At 36.7% G+C, this 22,206-nt stretch overlaps 1 protein-coding gene across 2 annotated transcripts in view; it reads right to left on the bottom strand.

Annotated features, from left to right (window-relative positions):
• Capn7 (calpain 7) overlaps nucleotides 1-22,206 on the bottom strand; it is a 39,649-nt gene continuing 17,443 nt past the window's right edge. The window contains exons 6-21 of one of the 2 annotated variants that reach the window (XM_042679911.1): nucleotides 20,657-20,743; nucleotides 18,786-18,912; nucleotides 18,006-18,091; nucleotides 15,770-15,863; nucleotides 13,343-13,489; nucleotides 11,977-12,083; nucleotides 10,679-10,799; nucleotides 7,996-8,140; nucleotides 7,473-7,572; nucleotides 6,657-6,792; nucleotides 5,841-5,916; nucleotides 4,518-4,663; nucleotides 3,006-3,068; nucleotides 2,337-2,467; nucleotides 1,219-1,311; nucleotides 1-1,138 (exon numbers count right to left, since the gene is read on the bottom strand). In XM_042679911.1, coding sequence (XP_042535845.1) covers nucleotides 994-1,138; nucleotides 1,219-1,311; nucleotides 2,337-2,467; nucleotides 3,006-3,068; nucleotides 4,518-4,663; nucleotides 5,841-5,916; nucleotides 6,657-6,792; nucleotides 7,473-7,572; nucleotides 7,996-8,140; nucleotides 10,679-10,799; nucleotides 11,977-12,083; nucleotides 13,343-13,489; nucleotides 15,770-15,863; nucleotides 18,006-18,091; nucleotides 18,786-18,912; nucleotides 20,657-20,743 — 1,804 coding nt within the window. In that variant the 3' untranslated portion in view covers nucleotides 1-993. The remainder of the gene's footprint in view (nucleotides 1,139-1,218; nucleotides 1,312-2,336; nucleotides 2,468-3,005; nucleotides 3,069-4,517; nucleotides 4,664-5,840; nucleotides 5,917-6,656; nucleotides 6,793-7,472; nucleotides 7,573-7,995; nucleotides 8,141-10,678; nucleotides 10,800-11,976; nucleotides 12,084-13,342; nucleotides 13,490-15,769; nucleotides 15,864-18,005; nucleotides 18,092-18,785; nucleotides 18,913-20,656; nucleotides 20,744-22,206) is intronic. The other variant, XM_042679912.1, reaches the window with a different exon arrangement.

Genomic DNA, 22,206 nt, shown 5'->3' with positions numbered 1-22,206 from the left:
TAAGTATAAACATTTTATTACAATTAAAGGCAGTAGAAATACAAAATAAGTTTTGATAATTATAAAGTGGAGACAATGAAAAATCCCACCCTCTTTTTCAGACTTTTAAAGTTTTGAGCATTATTCTGTTCTGATATTTAGGTAAACAGCTGGGAATTTACATGACACTATTCTTGGTGATCACTTTTTCTGGATGCTATATAACCAATCAATCACTTTTTTCAAAGTGTTGTTGCTACAAAAGCACTGAACTATAAATCAGTTTAAAGATACAGGCTAAATTACAATGTTTTTAATGCCTTAGAATACTATTTTCATCAAAGTGGTAAACCAAAATTGCAATAGGGAATATACCTCAGTTCTGTCTACAATGCCATAGGTGCCTAAGGCAAACAACCTTTGTTCTTAAGCCTGAGTGTCTTCATGCTAAGCTAATTAGTACTACCAAAAGCTTTATCTATCTTTCATAACATCTGAGCAACAATAAACATTTAGAACATAATGCAAAATTAAAATTACAGTGACATGATTCATTTGGAATTAGTGGGGTCAATACAATTGGGTTCACAACATGCTCTGTTTAAAAAAAAAAAAAAAGAGAAAGGTAAATATTTCAGGATATTAAATAGTCTGACAGTCTACTCAATGAGCCATGGCCCTCATTTTCCTTACCCAGTCTCAGTTCCCTTTTCCTTTCAGTGACTACATCTCACAGTGATGGATGTCTGAGTCTAATCTTGATCATATGCACTTTTTATATAAAGAGGCAACTCTATATTTACAAAATCAATGTAAACAGTACTTCTAGGTGATTAAGGGTAAATCTGACTATATACAAATTCTTACCAAACACTGCGACAAGCACCAGATTCCAATGTAACACATTCAGATTTAATTCTGCTCTGATTGTTTATCATCCTGAAGATCTGTGTCCTCATTTGAAGAATTGATGTTTGATAAGTATAGAATCCAATAATTGCTGAGAATTTTCCATCACTGAAGTTGTGTTGTTTTAATGGGGATAGTACTATTTAAGTCCAAGAAAAAAGGTCCTTCTTGTTTAGGCAAAAAGGTACTGGGAATGATATTGAAGATCCCAGCAGGTATATTTTCTAATTCCAGATAGCAAAATCCACACCTATATTCAGAGAAGGTAAGAATAAGGCAATGCCACAAAAAGTATACACTGGACATACACAATTAAAATGCCAACCTTACCTATAGTCACCACTTGATTTCCTCGAAAAGCCATGGGGACCAGGATCTCCCACCAAGGAAACACTTACAACCTCAAATCCAACACTATATTGCCTAGTTTCAAACAAACAGCATTATTTGTATTAGTAGACACAAATAAATACCTGTTTTCAAAATAACCAATCTAAAGTGCTATCAGATCATGCTATTGTTATCATCATAAAGCAGTATTTTCTATTCAATTGAAGTCATAAAAACTAATTCTATCTTGTGATGAGAGTTTTCTTTCACTTTTTAATGTTACTTTTTTTTCCCCCCAGAATTATTCTATTTTATTTGCTGCTGTTTTTAGGCTTGAATTCAGGGACTGATCATTGAGCTTTTGTGCTCAAGGATAGTGCTCTACCACTTGAGTTACTTTTTTAATACATCATTTTATCAGAAATATTTTCTTCTTTTCAAACATTTTTTTTTATGCCAGTCCCACGGCTTGAACTCAGAACCTGGGCACTGTCCTTGAGGTTTTTTTACTCAGGATAATACTCTGCCACTTGAACCATACCTCCACTTCCAGCTTTTGGGGACTGGCTTTGAACCTTGATCCTCAAACCTCAGCCTCCTGAGTTACTAGGATTACAGGCTATCAGTGCCTAGTAAAACATGTAACATCTTAATGTGCAGTTTCAATATATAGATTCAAGAATAAACATTTACAGTTAAGTTAAAACAATTAAAATTTAGAAACGTTTTTTTTTTCCCCTAGGGAATAATTTCAAAGACAAAGCACTGTCTTTGCAATAGGCAGAAGTCTTGGACAGGAAAAAAAAAGCCCTGGAAAATGAAATCTGTATTATTAGAAATAGTATACATGCCAGAGGTGGCACTCCAAATCAATAAAAGATTCATTTAGTGATCAGGTGACAAGAATTTAGAAATCATATTTCATACCATATATACATCACTATTATCTTCTTGAAGCTCTCCTGTTTTGTCTCTTATATTTAAGTCTACAATCTATCAGGAACTACTCAGATCTTGGGCTAAATGCCACTTCTCTTTGGGTATTCAATTATTCTATATCATTTATTGAAGATGTCTATTATAACACTATTAGTTTAAGAAAGCTACTCATCACAAACCTTGGTCCTCTTAGCTCAATCAGTAGTGGCCCAGTTTTTTCTATATGGAATTGGTAGATGGGATTATTTTTGTGAGTCTCTTGAAAATTTCCACATCCTCCAGCACTTTGACCACTCCACTTTCCATTAATCTAATTAAAACCAAGTTTTTGTATTAGAATTTCATATTCTTCAATTTCACGTTAAAGACAAAGTTCTTTTCCACCTTAAAATCAATAAATAGCAGCTTTCCACTGATACTACCCCATTGCTCCAGTCTTTGTCACTGAAAGTCAGTGTAACTCCCCACTCAGCCAGGACACTTTGCTATACTCCATCTCTTGGCTAATTTAAACCAAGTTGTTCCTGCTAGGAACTCTCTTTAGAATGTTCCGCTACACATTTAGCCCATACTGCCAAGTATTCTTGAATTTTATAAAGATTCATCCATAACAATTTTGCAAATCAAGGTTTGTATTAATGTTTCTGCTATAAATTACTTATTTTTACAGAAACATCTGTTTTTCACTAAAGATGTGTTCTGGAGACTAAAGGTTACTAACATTTCATTTCCTTTATTCCTATAAAACCCCAGAATGTTTTTATTTAATAATAAATTATGATAAATAGGAAAGGGAATACTAAAAGAATGCTGTCTGAGATGATAACCCCAAAAAAGAATTTTCTTACCCGTTTTGATAAGGTATATGGCGAAGGAATCTTTGAAAAAGTAAAGCTGCATGCTGAATATACCTAGATTTTAAAAAAATAGTTTAGTGCACACAGATTATACTGAGAAATTTTATAAAAGCATCAACATGATGAAAAATATATTGAAAACTCAGTTGGCATACAGGCAGCCTGGGATCAAGTCAGTAATTAAATGAACTGAGAACTGGGAAGTTAGGGGGTTTATCTTAGCTTTCTGGGTGCTATGTGTGACTCAAGACAAACCACAATTCTTCCAGATCTTGGCTTCTGCATCTGAAGAACAAAGCAGTGTTGATACCTCCCAAAGTCCCCTTTACCTCTAAATCTATACAAACTGAACTTCTTATACATGACAAATCTATACAGAACAAAATTATAATAGTCTTCCTAGCTACATGAGAGCACTGTTTAGAAATAACTTGCCCTTTTTACTATTGTTGAGACATAGTCTCACTGTACTATATAACCCAGGGCTGGACTTGTACTCATGATTCCCCTTCTAGCTCAGTCCCCCAAGCCCTGGGATAAGAGCCATATGCTCCCATGCCTGGCTGCAAGACATCTTTTTAAATAGGCTGAAGAGAGTTGGGGTTCTTTGTCCATGGCTCTGTAACAATTTATTAGACCAACATAACCACATCATCTCAGGTCTAAACTGTTACTATAAAAATTAACATGTTCACTCAAAATTATAAGCCAGCTGGGCACCAGTGGCTCACGCCTGTAATCCTAGCTACTCAGGAGGCTGAGATCTGAGGATCACGGTTCAAAGCCAGCCCGGGCAGAAAAGTCTGTAAGACTCTTATCTCCAGTGAACCACTAGAAAACTGGAAGTGGCACTGTGGCTCAAGTGGTAGAGCGCTTGCCTTGAGCTGAAGAGCTGAGGGATAACACCCAAGCCCAGAGTTCAAGCCTCACAACCGACCAAAAAAATAATAAAAAAAAAAAAATTATAAGCCAGGCACTTGTGACTCATACCTATAATCCTTGCTACTCAGGAGACTTAGATCTGAGTATCTCTGTTCAAAGCCAGCCCAGGGAAGGAAAGTCCATGAGACACTTACATCCAATTAATCAGAAATAGAGCTATGGTCCAAATGGTAGAGTACTAGTAGCCTTGAGCAAAGAAGCTCAGGCACAGTGCCCTGGCCCTGAATTCAAGCCCCAGGACGGGTACCAATTTTTTTTAAATATTATTCCTTAAAACCATTTTTATGACAAAGAACAAAGAAAAAAAATTAATCTCATTCCTTAAAACCAGTTAACAAAAAAGCAAAGCAAAACACAAAAATGCATTATGAATTTTTTTCCTACAGCACTCAGAAGATCTTGAGGCAGGGAATTGGCTTTGAACACAAGTTCAAAGCCTGTCTGGGCTACAAACCAAGATTTTGTCTTAAAAAAAGAAAACAGGTTTTGTTTCTTCAGATAAACCCCATTACAAAGCAAAGCACATTATGTTTTCTGTCAGTGTGTGTTGGTTTTACTTACCCGGACTGTATAATGGATTGTGTTCTGTTTTTCATATTGAGAAACCACTAAGGTAAAGGTATGGGTCCCAGGTGTAGTCAGCTTTATCTTAGTCAAATAATGAGGGCTATTAATTCGAATTCCATCAATGTATGGAGGTGGGTCAGCTGCAGACAGATAAGCAGACAAGTAGAAAAGATTTTTTGTTTCCTTAGCTGTTGAGATTTTAGGGTTGATAGTAATTAACAGAACTTGGTCTTTACAACATTGGTGAATTACATCACTTTACAACTTTCTAACAAAAAGTAACTGGGGGATGAACTCAGTGCCTCTGCTCACGAGTAATATTCTACCACTGGAGCCAAACCTCCAGTCTGGCATTTTAGAGACAGAGTCTTGAAGCTTTCTTTATCAGCTGACTTCAAATCAAAATCCACCAAGTCTCAGCCTCCTGAGTTGTTAGGATTACAGGCATGAACCCACCAGCACACCTCATTAGATTATTCCTTTTAACCATCTGTATAATATGAATATGGCACATTTTATCTATGCCTCCAACTTGTAATTCAGATTGCTTCAGATTTTTGTTGTTAATAATGGTACCTACCTGATACATTCTGTGGTGGTCTTATCAGTCAAGCCTGATAAAGTCAGAGATGTCAATTACTATGTTATACAAGATAAATACTTCATCTGGGAATGAATGAATATGATCTACCCCTAAAACATTTTAATATTCCAAACAAGTATGAGGTGATATGATCTAGTAATTAGAGTAAAAGAATGGGGATATTTGTGGTCTTAAGCAAAGTTTTATGTATCAATTTATTCTTGTGAATGAGGAACAACAAGATCTGCCTTATTTAATATTCTGATAGAAATAAAACTAAACCTAAAAATATTCTAGAAAAGAAAATCACTATACAAAACAGAAGTGCTTTTAACAATCTTAAAAAGTAACAATATATAGAATAATATATCTGAAATTTAAGAGCTATATATTCTAGATAGGCATTGGTGGTTCACACTTATACTCCTAGCCTCTTCAGGAGACTGCAAATAGGAGGATCAAGACAGAGAAGGAAAGGCCTTAAAAGACTTCATCTTAACAAAAGATTCTGCATGACTCAGTGGTAGAACACATACCTAACAAGTGTGAGGCTCCAACTTCAAACCCCAATACCACAAAACAAAAACAAACCAATACAACATTATTGGCCTATACAAAAATTTTTGTTTTATAATGTCCAACACAGGAAAAAAATTCCACATATCATCTACATAAAATGTTATTCTCAATCATGTAAATATGTATTGTAACATGTATTTGGCTAGTAAACATACCTGGGTAATAAACTTTTTTGCCATCAGTCTTGTATACAACCATTGTGATAAATTCTCGGTTATTTGCAAAATCATCCTAATAATCACAAAGAATTCAATCTGGTTAGGAAAATGAGCTTGAAATTCTCTCAGTGTTAAAAATGAGTTATTCGACGAAAAGTTTTCTGTGTATAAATGTCACTTCAGTAAATGATCATGCTGTATGAAGTTATTACATAAAATTCTGAGGTATCACTATCAGGAGCATAACTTTTTTCTTATAATGATTTCACATATCCAGATCTCTTTCAATGGATTTTAGTGTTAATAAAATCCTCACTGAAAAGTATAAACTCCTTTACGTTTTTCTTCAGAGACAATTTTTGAACAAGATTTTTTTTTTTTTTTTTTTTTGGTCGGTCGTGGGGCTTGAACTCTGGGCCTGGGCGCTGTCCCTCAGCTCTTCAGCTCAAGGCGAGCGCTCTACCACTTGAGCTACAGCGCCACTTCCGGTTTTCTGGTGGTTTATTGGAGATAGGAGTCTCACGGTCTCTCCTGCCCGGGCTGGCTTTGAACCGCGGTCCTCAGATCTCAGCCTCCTGAGTAGCTAGGATTACAGGCGTGAGCCACCAGCGCCCGGCTTCTGAACAAGATTTTTTAAAGTGCCATTATAAAAAGATACAAAATTCCTTAAATTAAGGAAAATACTTATTTATCTGAAAAAAAAAATCATTTTCAGGGCAACCTATAAAATGAAACAGGCTTGTGACCAAATTATGGATTTTAAGTCCACCTTTTAAACTGTGTAAGTGTCGTAAGAACAGAAGATAGCAGTACCTTGTCTGTTATGTGTCTACTAAGCAAAACCCAAACAGCAGCGCCCCCTTGTGGACACTGCACCTCCAGTTTATACTGGGGGTTGTTGGCCAGGCTATAGGCATCTTTCACAGGTCCTTGCTTAGCATCCCAAGTACTAAAAGATAAAGTAAACAAAGAAGGTAATGATTAAATTTCTCATAGAGCTAAAAATGTAACACTACTTTAAAAGTGGTGTGTGTCTCATACATTTAAGCTATTAGGAATGTTGGTTTTGTTTGTTCTTTTCAAATACTTTTCAAATACAAAAAAACAGAGCTAATACAAGATAATCATCTGTAGGCAAGACAAACAGGAAATGTTAGTAATTCTAAATGATCCATTATATTTTAAATTAAGAATAAAACGGAAAGGGTAGTGTTTGCTTGTAAGCCCAGCTACGCAGGAGATGAAGCTCAGAAGGATTATGATTCAAATGTCAGCCCAGTTAAAAGTTAGCAAGACACCACTGCAACTAACAAGCAAGGAATGGTAGTATATATGCCTGCAATATAAGCTATGCTGCAAGCAAAAAAGAATTTTTGTCTGAGGCCAGCCTTGGGCAAAAACTGCCAGTCTTCCTGAAAAATAAAGCATAAAAGGGCTAAGGTGTAAAGGGGGTGTGGCTCAAGTGATAGAGCATTGCCTAGAAAGTATAAGGTCCTGAGTTTAAACCCCAGTACTGAATGAATAGAAGAAACACACACACGCGCACACACACACACACACACACACGCACGCACGCACACACACACACGGAGCATAAAACTGAAATAAAACAAATTCATGAAAAGTTACCTGTGAATACATGTTGATTCTTTAAAAAGACCAGGATTCCAACTCAAATAAATAACATCATAATACTGACAGAGATCATCCCAGGAAATCCAAAATATTCCTGAAAATTAATGTCTTTGTTAAAAAGAAATCTTAATGACTTAAAATGACAAGTCAGGCCTTGTATTCATATACTGTTTTGTACAATGGGAACTTCTTTGTACAATTACTTAAAGATAATAATAAAAAAAAGTTAATAAAAAAACAAATTATCAAACAGCTTTCCAAATATTCACTCTTGACACTGATAGAGCACAATTTTTGTTTGTAAACAATATTGTATATGGCCTATGGTTTCTTAGTTATCCATTTGTAAATCATGTGGTTAATTCACTTGATTAAAGAAATTATCAAAATATTTTTAAAGTTTACTAATTCAAAAATAAAGTTTTCAAATAAAATAAATGACAAGTTAATTACATACCCTCTTGTTAAAACATGCTATTTGACATGCAAATAGTATCAAAATTAAAAAGATTTTTACCATTATCTATTTTCTGAGCTGTTCGAGGATCAAAGTTTAGATACTTTTGCAATTCTGGAGTCCAGTTTTTTATATCATTTTCACTATATCTTCCTTTCCAACGTAAATGGCTCCAAGGATTTTTCAACTGGATAAATCTCAAGCCCTGTTTTAAAAAGCAAGATAACATTAAGTTGCAAAATAGGCTTACCTGATTATTATATAATTCTTTATTGGGATACTTCTTAGCTCTTTTCCTTCAAATTAACATCTTAACACTTTCACTAGATCATATATTGAACAAAAACCATAAATGGTTGTTTCCTCTTTAGAGCTGTAGTCAGTCACAAGGCACACACAGTTAAACATTCAATGCTCACATGTAGGTAGAGGCTGATGCACAGAGTATACACACAAAAAAATCACAGAAAATCCCATTGGACATTACTGCTGGAGAGCATCAAGTATCTCTTGCCTTTTCAAAGCTCTTTCTACTTTGGTTTCATCTTATTTTCCAGTCATTTTTATTCTAATGTAGTCTTTGTTCTCTCAATCCCATAAATCATCTTGATTTTGTCTTGAAAGGAATTAGCTAACATGGCTCTCTCCTTTACTGAAGGCCTTAACTAATCCCCCTTTCTCTCAGTGAAGACTGAAGTAATGAAAAAACATGATTATCAAACAAGGAGTCCGAATGAGGTCAAATGATCCGTTTATTTAAATACAGGAGGTAACAAATGCACATGATCAAATAATGAATTTCCCTTCACTTTTTATTTTGTGCCATTATTAGCACTCAGGGCCTGAATGCTGTCCTTAGCTTTTCCCTCAAGGTTGAACCACTTGCTCTACCTCTTGAACCACCATACCTAAACTTCTGACCTTCTGGTGGTTAATTGCAGATAAATAGTCTCACAGGCTGGGTGCCAGTGGCTCACACCTGTAATCTTAGCTACTCAGGAGGCTGAGAGCTGAGGATCACGGTTCCAAGCCAGCCTGGGCAGGAAAGTCAATGAGACTCTTATTTCCAATTAACCACCAGAAAAACAGAAGTGGCACTGTGGCTCAAGTGGTAGAGTACTTGCCTTGAGCTGAAGAGCTTAGAGACAGCGCCTAGGCCAAGAATTCAAGCCCCATGACTGAAAAAAAAATTCACAGACTTTCCTGCAAGGCTGGCTTTCAACTGCAAGCCTCAGCCTCCTGAGTAGCTAGAGTGATAGGCATGAGTCACTAGTGCCAGGTGCTCCTTTCCTTTTTTTTTTTTTTTTTTTTTGGGGGGGGGGTCCAGTCGTGGGGCCTGAACTCTGGGCCTGGGCGCTGTCCCTCAGCACTTCAGCTCAAGACTAGCACTCTACTCTTGAGCCACAGCACCACTTCCAGCTTTTTTTCTTTTTGCTTATGTGGTGCTGAGGAATCGAAGCCAGGGCCTCAGGCATGCAAGGCAAGCGCTCTACCACTGAGACACCTTCCCAGCCCTCCTCTCCTTTTAATTAGAATCTCTCCTCTAAATCTTACAGTGCTGAGAAGCTGTGTTACATTCAAACAATATCCTATTCTTTGTTGTTATCTATTTATACAAATACACAGACTGGCCAGAGTTTAAAGAAAGAAAAAAAAATACACGAGACGGTCTTCTCAATGAGATACTAAACTTGCAATGGTGATGGTACATATCTTTTTTAGAAGTGCTACTGAAACCACGAAGATTATAGTAAATGCTCCATAAAAGCTGAATTTGTCTATAGAACTGATTATACTGATTCATAAAATTAAAAGCTGGCAGTTACAAGATCATCTGTCTTCAAATAGTTCCTTTAGGAAATCAATTATTTTTTCTAAATCAAACTGGTCAGGGATATTTGAAAATCCTTTGCTATTTTTTTCTTTTTTGCTTTTGACTTTACTGGGGTCTGAACTCAGGGTCTCATGCTTAATAAGCAGGCATGCTAGCATTTAAAGCCATATCCCTAGACCTTTTTGATTTTTTTGTGTGTGTGCCAGTCCTAGGGCTTGAACTCAGAGCCTGGACACTGTCCGTGAACTTTTTTGCTCAAGGATACTGAGCTACAGCTCTACTTCCAGCTTTTTAGTAGAAAATAAATAGCAGATGGCACTGTTTGGTACCATGGGTGTTTTGGGGTTTTTTTCCTTCAAGACAAAGTCTCACCATGTAGTTCAGTCCTTGAACTCTAGGTTCTCTTGCCTCTGCCTTCTATGTACTGGGATTTTGTGTTTTCTTTTGCTGTGATGCTAGTAAAAACAAACCTATGGTACTGCCAACCATATAAAAGCATAACATACTATGGAAGTATGATGCAATGTTGAGACAGTTGCAGCCTCATACATCTCCTGTTCATCCACCTCTCTCTTGACTAAACCATTTTCTCTTGTATTTAATTTTATGTGTTTATGTGGTATTCAGCCTGGCTCCAATAAGGAGACAGACACACGAATGGACACATAAATACACACACACACACACACCATAGCCTAGGTATGTAGACTAACAACAAAATTTGACTAACAAACATCACTCACAGGCAATTTCTTGGATTGTATTTCATGGTTAAATGAACCATGGTTACACATACAAGGTCTAACATACAGGGGGTCTTCTGTTGTTGCTATCACTATTTCTTTCTGTGATTTCAATTATTGGAATCCAAATGAGAAAAATAAGAGGAAAAAATATCTAAGGCCTAACCTTGAATTCTCTTATATCCAAAACAGCATATGCATGTGTGGGAACCAGGCCCCACTTTTCTCCTTCAGCTTCAGTCATCATTCCAGTGGATGCAGTGATGAGGACGTCCCCTTTGTGAAATCTGGAATGACCCCAAAAGACAGGAAATTAAAGAAAAACACATTTAAAATTTCAGAGCACATATTTCTTTTTAATGATTCACATAAAATTTTGTATAAATTTGAAATCTTTTCAAAAATGGACTATTCCTAACGTCGTAACCACACTTCAATGAAGTATTTTAATTCACAACTTATCTGAGATTAAGCCTGTTTCTTTTTTTAACCATCGTAATAACTCACGCAGAAACTTATCATGCAGAAACTTATCATGCAGAAAACTATCAAGTGAAGAAAAGCAAATGCTAAAATGTTATTTTACACATAAGCATAAAGATATAGAATACTAGATGCACTTCCTAAAAGGAGATATCATTTATTGATCAAATCATTGTGTTCCCTAGTTCTGCTACTTAATGTGTTATTATTGTTTGGATAACTCCAATATTGTCTGGATACTGTTTGATATTGTTTGGATAATTCCAGTTTCTTTATATGGATTATCCAGATGAATCTTAAATTCGCAGACTCTTTTCCCACCATATCTCAAAATTGGCTAAGGACTTAATAAGTACAAAATAATTTTTTCACATTACATATTCCAGATTTATTTCAGATAATCTACATATTAGATTAATTGTAATTATAACACTATAAACATAACTAACGGCTGACTGTATTTTAAAAATAATTTCCCTGATAAATAAAAGTGACAGCTTCTGCCAGGAATGGCACAGGCTTGAAATTCTAGCACTAGGGAGGCTAAAGCAGGCATATTGTCTTTGAAGTCAACCTGGGCTACATAGTGAGATTCCGTCTCAAAAAACTAAAACAGAAAGTGAGTTTTACAATCTCTATCCTAAATGAAGTATGATGCTTTTACATAGCTCCTTTAGTACCAAAACAGAAAAAAACAAAAAACAACAACAAAAAAATCAGCCAGGTGCTGGTGGCTCACAATTATAATCCTAGCTACTTAGGAGGCTGAGATCTGAAGATCTCAATTTGAAGCCAGCCCAGGCAGCAAAGTCTGTGAGACTATTATCTTCAATAAATTACTTAGAAAAATCGAGAAGTGGCTCTGTGACTCAAGAAGTAGAGCGCTAGCCTTGAGCACAAAAAAGCTCAGGGATAGTGCCTAAGCCCTAAATTCAAGCCCCAGAACTAGTAAAAAAAAAAAAAAAAAAAAAAAAAAATCACCTTTGATAAAGCATTCGGAAGGAATTATCCTTACTGAAAGTCTGGCTATCTGAATGCATAGCAATCCTTTCTGGAATCCACCCAGTCAAAGCATGAAGATCAATATTCTGAAATATAAACACATTTTGTTAACATTATTCTCAATCTATTAAACCCTTAGGGTAGCTGTTAAATCTCACTGATTTGCTATCATAATTTTGATAAGGGTAAATCAGAAGATAAGGATATTTCTCTTTTTCCTTAATATAGAAGAATTGTTTCATAAAAAGTATTTTTTAAAAACACTCAAAACAAATACAAAAACTGCTATGATGATGCTGGTCACTTCCCACTTAATAAGTTCTTACAATGAGAATACCTTTAACATTCTGACATGAATCCCCATTCTTCTAAGATACACTGAGTAAATTAAAAGGCAATGGATTATGAAAGCACTACAAGTATTTGAATGATAAAATAGAACAATTGAATGTGCAGGCTGGGAAGACAAACAGTCAAAATCATACTGTGTTTAAAATTATGATTTTATACTTTTTTTTTTTTTTTTCTGGTCGTGGGTCTTGAACTCTGGGCCTGGGTGCTGTCCCTGAGCACTGCAGCTAGCACTCTACCACTTGAGCCATAGTGCCACTTTCAGTTTTTTGGTGGTTAATTGGAGATAAGAGCCTCACAGACATTCCTACCTCAGTTGGCTTTGAACCATGATAGCCTGAGCTCTCAGCCTCCTAAATAGATAGGATTATAAATGTGAGCCACGGTGCCCAGATTATTTTATACTCTTTCCTAACATTTTAAAATCCTGGAGTGCAGAAAAGCTCAGGATTAGGAAGGGAGACTAATCAGGGATGACTGATGGGTGATTCACATGGTCCACATATTGTTTACAACCCGAGAGATGGCTATTATACGATACACACACAAAGACGCTAAGAAAGATAAAGCCAAGGCTGGTTAAGTGTCCACATTGAAAGTCATATCAATCTAATTTCTGTCTTAAAGTCTGATACTTTATTTCATGCATCAAAGAGACATTAGTAATAGCTCAGTTTTACAAGTTAAGGGTGGAGAAAACTCCTTGTACCAGAACTTACATATCAAAATATAAAGGCTTCATATGACACCTCTCTTTAATCTGAAACTGTATATGCTATAATTGGCCCTATATCTCAACATTACAGCAAACACTATACACTTCAGGCTTTTCTGGAATCTACAAATGTGCTAGCCTCACATAAGAAAATGCATACCCCCATAATACCAACATTTTCTGGGATCGTGTTTTCTTTCCCCATGAATAAAAGAAGTTTAAATATAATCTTATTAGATAATATAAATCCATGTCTGGCGCATACCATCTTGTACTTACTGAGTTGGATCCTGGGAAATCATATCCTCCCATAACTTTCATGTATGCTTTTTCTATGAGAGACACCCATAATTCACTTTTATTGTTGGAATAAGAACACAGCAGTTCACCCTTATGATCAACAGGTAACTGGTCATCAATTATCACCTGGAGAAAGAGAACATTAACTTTCTTAAAGAAGACAAAATATTTTAAAATCTTCTCCCTCTCTCATATGCATATATATATACATATATATGTGTTTGTGTATATATACGTGCATATATGTGCATGCATATATGTATATATACACATATGTATATGTATGTATATATGTAAATATACACACAGACACATATATATATATGTATTTGTATAAATATATTAGTGGTTCTAGAGTTTGAACTCAGAGCTTCACACTTGCTAGGCATTTCTCCAATCCTCCTCTCAATATTAAAAAACAAACAACAACCAAAAAAATTCTTTCATACCAATAAAAGAGGGGCTGGGAAGTTGGCTCAGTGGTAGAGCGCTTGCCTTGCATGCCTGAGGCCCTGGGTTCAATTCCTCAGCACCACATAAGCAAATAGAAAAAAGCTGGAAGTGGTGCTGTGGCTCAAGTGGTAGAGCGCTAGCCTTGAGCTGAAGAGCTGAGGGACAGCGCCTAGGCCCAGAGTTCAGGCCCCATGACCGGACCCAAAAGCAAATAGAAATAGAAAAAAAGATACAATAGGCCTACTTTGATAGCATCATGTTTCTAGAAACTGATCAATTATAAACTGTTGGTCATTTTAATATGTGTTTATTCAGCTTTACAAGACAGTACCACTTAACAGGTTAAGTCACTATTTATAGGCATATAACTACCACCAAAGTTATTAGGGATTCTAGAACATACAGTGTATTTACAATAATTACCAAAGGCCCTCATTGCCAGATATGGTGGTTAATGCCTGGAATCTCAGGACATAGAAAGCTAAGACAAGAGGATTTCAAATTTCAGGACAGCCTGAATACATAGTAAGTTCTAGGCTAGCCTCACCTAGTGAGAGGGGGTTATTGCTATTAAACAATTGTACCATTGCCTGTCATTTTAGTTTAAAACTGTAAAAAAGCACCGGGTGCCAGTGGCTCACGCCTGTATCCTAGCTACTCAGGAGGCTGAGATTTGAGGATTGTGGCTCAAAGCCAACCGGGCAAGAACATCCATGAGACTCTTATCTCCAATAAACCATTCAGAAAAGCAGAAGTGGCACTATGGCTCAAATGGTAGAGAGCTAGCCTTGAGCTGAAGAGCTCAGGGACAACACCCAGGCCCAGAGTTCAAGCCCCAGGACCTGCACCAAAACAAAAAAAGAAAAAAAAAGTTTAAACTATGTATGTATTTCACAAAAAACTTTTCAAATGGTGACTGACACCTGTAATCCCAGCTAGTCTTAGGTACGGTAGTACAAGCGGCCTGGAGAAGAAAACCTGTGAAACTCTTATCTCTAATTAACCACCAAAAGTCAGAAATAAAGCTGTGGTTCAAGTGCCAGAGTGCCAGAGTTGAGCAGAAAAAGCTCGGTACTGTGACAGTGCCCCAGTACCAATAGAACACACACACATACACGCACACGCACACGCGCGCGCACACACACACACACACACACACACACACACACACGCAAAGGGGGGGGGCGGGAAGAATGCTTAAGTTTCTTACTATCTTCACTTGTCCACCAGTGGTAGATTTCCTTTTGTTTTTATTTTTTTTAATTAAAGAAGGGCTTCATTTTAACATTTTCATACACATATACACAATGTATCCTGATCACCTCACTGTTCCTAGCAAAAAACTGAGGTGCCAATCAAGGTAGTGAACAACTGTAATCCCAGCACCTAGGAGGCTGTGTCAGGAGGACTGAAAATTCAAGGCCATTCTAGGCTAGTAAGACTTTATCTCCAAAATAATAATAAAGAACTATCAGGCTAAAAATTTTTTTTTGGTGCAAATCATGAGTACTGAACTCAAGGCCTGGGCACTGCCCTTGAGCTTTGTGCTCGAGTCATAGCTACATTTCTGGATATTTTTGGTAGTTAAATTTTAAGCATTACTGAAAATTTGTACACATTTTCTCAGACCCATTAATAAAAAGACTTAAAGCTAGGTAAGATGACACAAACCTATAGTCCTAGATATTTGGGAGGATTACTTGACTACCCAGGAGTTCATGAAAGCCTGGGCAACACAGTGAAAACCAAACAACAACAAAAAATTCACTTTGTCATGAGTTTTATTTTTAAGTACTAACATATGGTGCTATTGGTAATAATATGTATATCACAGATTCAAAGTCAACTAAAATGACAATGTTTAGAGAGATAATATTAATGGTTCTACTCAAGTCTCAAAAATGGGAATGGGAAGAGAGAAGGTCCGGGGAGAGAGGGAGAGACATTATTCACCTTTCTTGGGACACCATTGAGGTGGAGTTTTACCATATACTTTCCGCATGGATTGTACTCTGGTTCACCATCCTTATTTTGAGGGTAAATTATGCTTTAGGTAAGAAAAATAAATATTGAAATATTAACATTAATATTCAATATCAAGTACTATACCAGATTTCACACTTTAAACATATGCCACTCATTTAGATATACTATTGTCTTTGAAGTTTTATAAAAATAAATGTATCTCCTACAGTAAATCTGAAAAAGAGCTTAATCCTAAAGTACTTATTTACTTTATAATAAATAAAGTTTTGTGTTTTTTAAATTGCTTTGAGACAGTTTCTCTATGTGAACCAGGCTTGGCTGAAACTCACTATTTAGCCCAAGTTAGCCTCAAATTCATGCTCCTCCTGCCTCAGCCTTCCAAGTGCTGGAATTATAGGTACATACCCACCCACTCTCAGCTTAAGAAAGTATGTTATATCATCATAAAATAGAGTGTAAGTTTCATAATATTCTGAAAAGTGCTCAAGTTTTAGCTATATACTTCAATAAGTCAACTAAGTGGCTATATTTTATACCAGTTTATTTATCATTGACTCCAAAAGTAAAGTGTTCATTTCAATTAATTACAATTATGCACTAAGTACAACTCTATAAGGCACTAGAATTACACAATAAGATATTTGAATAACTGTCAGGGACAATTTTCTCTCTTGCTTTTTTTTTTTTTTCTGTTAGTCATGGGGCTTGAACTCAGGGGCTGGGCCCTGATCCTGAGCTCTTTTTCAAGGCTAGCATTCCACACATTGAGCCACAGGGATACTTCTGGTTTTCTGATGGTTAACTGGAGCTAGGAGTGTCATGGACTTTCCTGCCTGGGGTGGCTTTAAGCTGCAATCCTCAGATCTCAGCCTTCTGAGTAGCTAGGATTACAGGCTTGAGCCACCAGTGCCTGGCGACAATTTTTGGACCAATCAAACATACTGCAATTTATTTATATGGCAAATAACAACTTAATGACTGTTGAATTCATCTTTGTACTTATGACTTAACAAAAATTCAATTAAGAAAAGCTGAATGTAAAAAATAATGCTTAATAATTTTAACACTGAATGGTTTTAATATACATTTAAAAACTGAACAAGAGCCAGGCAGACCTGGTGGTTCATGCCTGTGGTGAAATCCACTCAGAAGGTAAAATCCAGGAATTGTGGTTTGAGCTCAGCCCAGGCAAAAAGACCCCCAATTAATGTAGACCCGGTGCTTTACACCTGTGACCACAACTATGGAGAAGTCCATAGGTAAGAGGATCGCAGTCCCAGGCTAGCCCTAGGCAAAAATCCTACCTGATAAATAAAGCATAAAGAAGCATGGCTTACGTTGTACAGTGCCTGCCTAGCAAGCAATAGACCCTGAGTTTAAGCCCCAGTACTGACACAAAAAACAAAAAAGTATTTCAGAAATACTTCCCTAATTTCTAGCAAAGTTCTAGCCAATGGAAATATGTTATTTTATATTTTCCAATAGCAATAAAAGTTAAAGTAAAAGGTAAAACCAAATTTAATTTTTTTTTAATTTTTATTTTTTGTGTGTGTATGCCAAGTACAGGGCCTGGGTACTTGCTGTCCTCAGCTTTTTTGCTCAAGGCTAGCATTGTACCACTTGAGCCAAAGCCACTTTCAGCTTTTGGTGGTTAATTTGAGGTATGAGTCTCATAGACTTCTCTGCTTAGGATGTCTTTAAACTACAATCCTCAGATCTCAGCCTCTTGAGTAGCTATGATTACAGGAGTGAGCCACCAGTATCTGGCAAAACAGTATTTTGTTTAGTCCAATATATTATGATTTCAACATGCAACCAACATTTTCCAATGTTACATTTTTTGTCCTATGTTTTCAAAATCTTACATACATTTTATTTGCAGGCTATTTTACTTTTTACAAATTAAGCTATTTCAATTCCCCAATAGCTACAGGTGTTCAGAAGCTACCTTTCTGTAGAATTTTGCAAGTATTATAAACATAACAGTTTATTTTGATTCATTTATTTCAAAGCATTTATCCTATATATTTTATGTAACTATATACACGTGCACCCTGACTACTTCAGCATTATCTTTCCACATTCACAAAACGTCTGCCTCATCTCTACAGAAAAGCCATATATTCTAGTAATATGCTCTCTCTGCCTGCTAAGTCTTAATTTCTAAGCAATTATGAAAAGAGCTAACAGAACAAAGTATTACCTGGTAATCAATTTTTTATTGAATCGCCTCTCATAAGCCGCACTGATGGCCAATGATGCCACAAAGGAACAATCCGATACTATTGTCTGTTAATAAGAGCAAGTATTAATATATTCCTTCATGTGTTTTCAACATTTCAGCACAGGACTTACATTCTGCACCTACCACCTGACTTTTTATAGAAAATACCTTAATTGTTTGAATAGCCAAATTAGAAACACCATTCTGCTGACTCATTTTATTCAAACTAATCCTAGAAAAATGAATGAAGTATTTCAATAAAGCTAATTTAGAATGATTTTGTAATCATTATTAAAGGTGAAATTCAGACTTTCAAGTTTCTAATCTACAAACACAAAACTAATTACTCTCCTATTACATAATTATTTCAGTGTGTAAGTCAAAATGTATAGAATAAGCTAGGCATGGTAGCATGACAGCTGTAATCCCAGCTAAGGCTGGAGGCTAAGGCAGAAGGATTACAGTTTGGGGCCAGCTTGGATTAAAAATTCAAAACTCTGTCTAAAAAAAAAAAGATGAATATGTTCAAAGTAGACTGTTTGCATGTATAAAAATAGAAGAGTGATAAAGAGGTGATAATTTTTAGAATACATTGTAAACATGCAGAAAATTGTTATGATGAAATCTCCCTTGTGAAACTAATTTTGACATGCAAAATGAGCAATCTTGCCATTACACTCATGCATATGAACATATAAAATCTAAGGAAAAACTCAAACTCATTTTCAAATATAGAAAATTATACAAAATGAATGTTACCTGCTTTATGCTAAAACTGGACACAGTGTATATCATTGTAGGATTGTTGGTAAGATCTTCTGGTCGAACCCATTTGGAAAATGTAGTTTTTTGTTTTGGTGACAATGGTAGCTTGCCCAATCTATCACTAAGATAATAAAATTAAAATAATAAGATTAATAATAAACAACTACTCAAAGTCAAAATGACATTTGCTAGAGATGGCTTTTTCTTTTTTTAGAGATCACATAACTATCTTTAATATATTCCTAAAATAACTCTATGGTCAAATCTGGCTCATTACACTTAACCTTGAACCCAGAGTTAAACTCAACATCCCTCCCAATTAAAGCAATATACATATATACAGATAACTGAAGACAGAAACAAACGTAAATTCAGCATATACTATGAAAGTTTGAATTAGCATGGTTATGTTCAAGAAATTCTGCAATAGAGTTAGTCACAGAGTTAGATGGCACACAACTATAATCCTAGCTACATGAAAGGAGGAGGAAGGAAGATCTTAGTCTAGGACGCTGTCTGAAAAACAAACTATAAGCAAAAGGACTGGGTTATGGTTTCACTGGTTAGACTTGCTTAGCAGCTGGAGAACCTCAGCAGTGAAATCAGGTATTAACGACAGTACAAGCTGATTCATTCAGAATGACCAGGAAGCTTCTTGGCTCTTATACTCTGAAAGGCTATTCAAAGTGGCTAATTTGCTAAATAGTAACCAACCATATGTCAGACATCAAGCTAAAGTCCTTTATATATTATCTACTTTATCCCCCAAAGCAACTCTATTAATCTGCCTTTCCCCTAAATCCTTTCTAGAGTAAAGGCAACACTCCTTGGAATCACAAAGATTTTTGGATAATACAAGAAATATGACATTAAAGCTAAAATAATATATCATAACATTTTTTAAGGAATTCTGATAAGCATTAGGAGGAAGAGGATCTTTCACTCAATTAATCTGCAAAGTTCCAGCTGAAGTATTTGTTTCTGCAATGCAAAATACCTCTAGATTTTCACTTTGTTTTCTCTTTTTCTTTCTTTTTTAATATGTATGTGCTGGAACCAGGGCTTGAACTCAGTGCCTTGCACTCTTGCTTGGCTTTTTTTTTTTTTTTTTTTTTTGCTCAAGGTTGGCATTCTACCACTTGAGCCACACCTCCATTTCCTATCTTCCAAACTTAATAAACAAACATTGGTGGCCAAGTCTCTGAATAAAAAATGCAGCCTGTAACATAACATTTCTCAACTTTTTTTTTTTTTCTGGGTACGGTTGTGGGGCCTGAACTCTGGGCCTGGGCACTGTCCCTCAGCTCTTCAGCTCAAGGCTAGCACTCTACCACTTGAGCCACAGTGCCACTTCCAGCTTTTTTTTCTCTGCTTATGTAGTGCTGAGGAATCGAACCCAGGGCCTCATGCATGCAAGGCAAGCGCTCTACCACTGAGCCACTTTCCCAGCCCCTCGACTTTTTTTTGATGAGTCTCACTGTGTAGCCCAAACTGGCCAAAACTTGTTATCTCCTTCTCCTCCTCCCACCTTCCTATCTTCCCCTCTCCCTTCCCCTACCCTACATAAAAAGCCTCTGAAGTGTGCTAGGACTAAAGACTTGTGCCTCTCAAACTTTTTTATTATTTTGGGGAAGCCCTGGGGTTTGAACTTAGGGTCTCAAACTTGCTAGGCTGGCACTCTATGATTCAACCCACTTCTGTATGACCTCACTTCTTTCCAACAGTTGTTGGAAATGTCAAACATTTCTTATAGTCATAGTTTTATTGAAAACTTTAATTTCAAGGATCTGAATTAAACTGAATTCAGAGTACTGAAAAAGTATAGAAAAAAATTATTCTAGAAATAAAAACAAGTATTTACTTACCAAAAAGGCATTGGATAAGCAAAACGTTCTCTCAGATCAACACTCATGAAAGGAACATACTCTATGCCATTTATTTTTGATGTTGTCCTATGAAACACAAGAAAAAAAAGCTTAATTGTTCAAATCAGCTTTAACTGTCAATCTTATTTAAACTCATTACATTTTTAAATGATCTAGTACTATACTAAAATTTAACTGACAACTTCCTGTTATTCATACCTTTATTGAGACAAATTTCCATAAAACAAATACCAGAAAAGAACTGCTGCAATTCAGAGTACTTTTTAAGACTAATATACTAGCCAGAGACAGTGGTTCCCACCTGTAATCCTAGCTACTTAGAAGGTGAGATCAGGAGGATCACCTGACGCAGATGACAAAGTCTTAGGACCCCTCACAAGTCACACAGCAGAAGCAACTGCTATTGTCACCCACACAGGAATGGAACTGCCCCTGAGAACACTCAGCACAGGTGCTATTAGAGGCAGCTGAGACATTAAAGGCAGCTGCTTCAGATGCCCAGCATCAAAGGAGGCTTGGGATTCCTTGCGGAGCATTCAGCAGAGACACAGCTCTGGTGGCCACTCATGCTCATGTCAGCAGAGACACCACTGGAGGGAGCCAAGGTTCTGTCTGTGGCATGGGTGTGGCAGTTGTCCAGGGCTCTATGTGCTGACCACCAAGTGGGACAGAACCCTTCCACCCTAACCTAAACCATGTGATTTCTACAGCCTCAGGTCTTCACACACATACACAAGAACAACTGAAAATTTATATTTTGTTTCATGTAAGTCTGTCTTTGATGTTGCTTTGGTGGTTTTGATTTTTTATTTATTCACTTATTTTTTTTGGGGGGGGGGAGGTCCAGTCGTGGGGCCTGAACTCTGGGCCTGGGCAATGTCCCTCAGCTCTTCAGCTCAAGGCTAGGGCTCTACCACTTGAGCCACAGCACCACCTCCAGCTTTTTTTTTTCCTGCTTATGTGGTGCTGAGGAATCGAACCCAGGGCCTCAGGCATGCAAGGCAAGCACTCTACCACTGAGCCACCTTCCCAGCCCTCACTTATTATTTTTAAAATATGTGATAAGAAAGGAGAAAAGAGAGGAGGGAGAAGAAAAAAGGGAAGAGAAAAAAGGAAGGAAAAGGAAGCTTTACGTCCAGCTTTTTAGAGGCTTGGAGATAAAGAGTCTCACAGACTTTCTTGTGTTGGCTGGCTTTGAACTGCAATTCTCAGATCTCAGCTTCCTAAGTAGCTAGGATTGCAGGTGTGAACTATCAGTGCCCAGCTGCCATTTACTTTTCTTTTGAGAGGGAGGGGAGTCAGTCATGATGGGGCTTGAAATCAAGGACTTGGTGCTATCCCTGAGCTCTTTTTTGCTCAAGGCTAGCGCAGTACCACTTTGACCCACAATGCCACTTCTGGTAGAAAATCCTGCCTTGGCTGGCTTCAAACCACAATTCTCAGATGTAGCTAGGATTACAAGCCTGAGCCATGGTCACCCTTAGTTCTACTTACTTCTCCCTTTTCTCAGAAATCATATCCAATCCAAA

Source organism: Dipodomys spectabilis, unplaced genomic scaffold, assembly GCF_019054845.1.
Source record: "Dipodomys spectabilis isolate Male_0828 unplaced genomic scaffold, ASM1905484v1 ptg000054l, whole genome shotgun sequence".
Lineage (NCBI taxonomy): Eukaryota > Metazoa > Chordata > Mammalia > Rodentia > Heteromyidae > Dipodomys > Dipodomys spectabilis.
The sequence above is the reverse complement of the archived record's forward strand: the minus strand, read 5'-3'. Positions and strand labels throughout refer to the sequence as shown.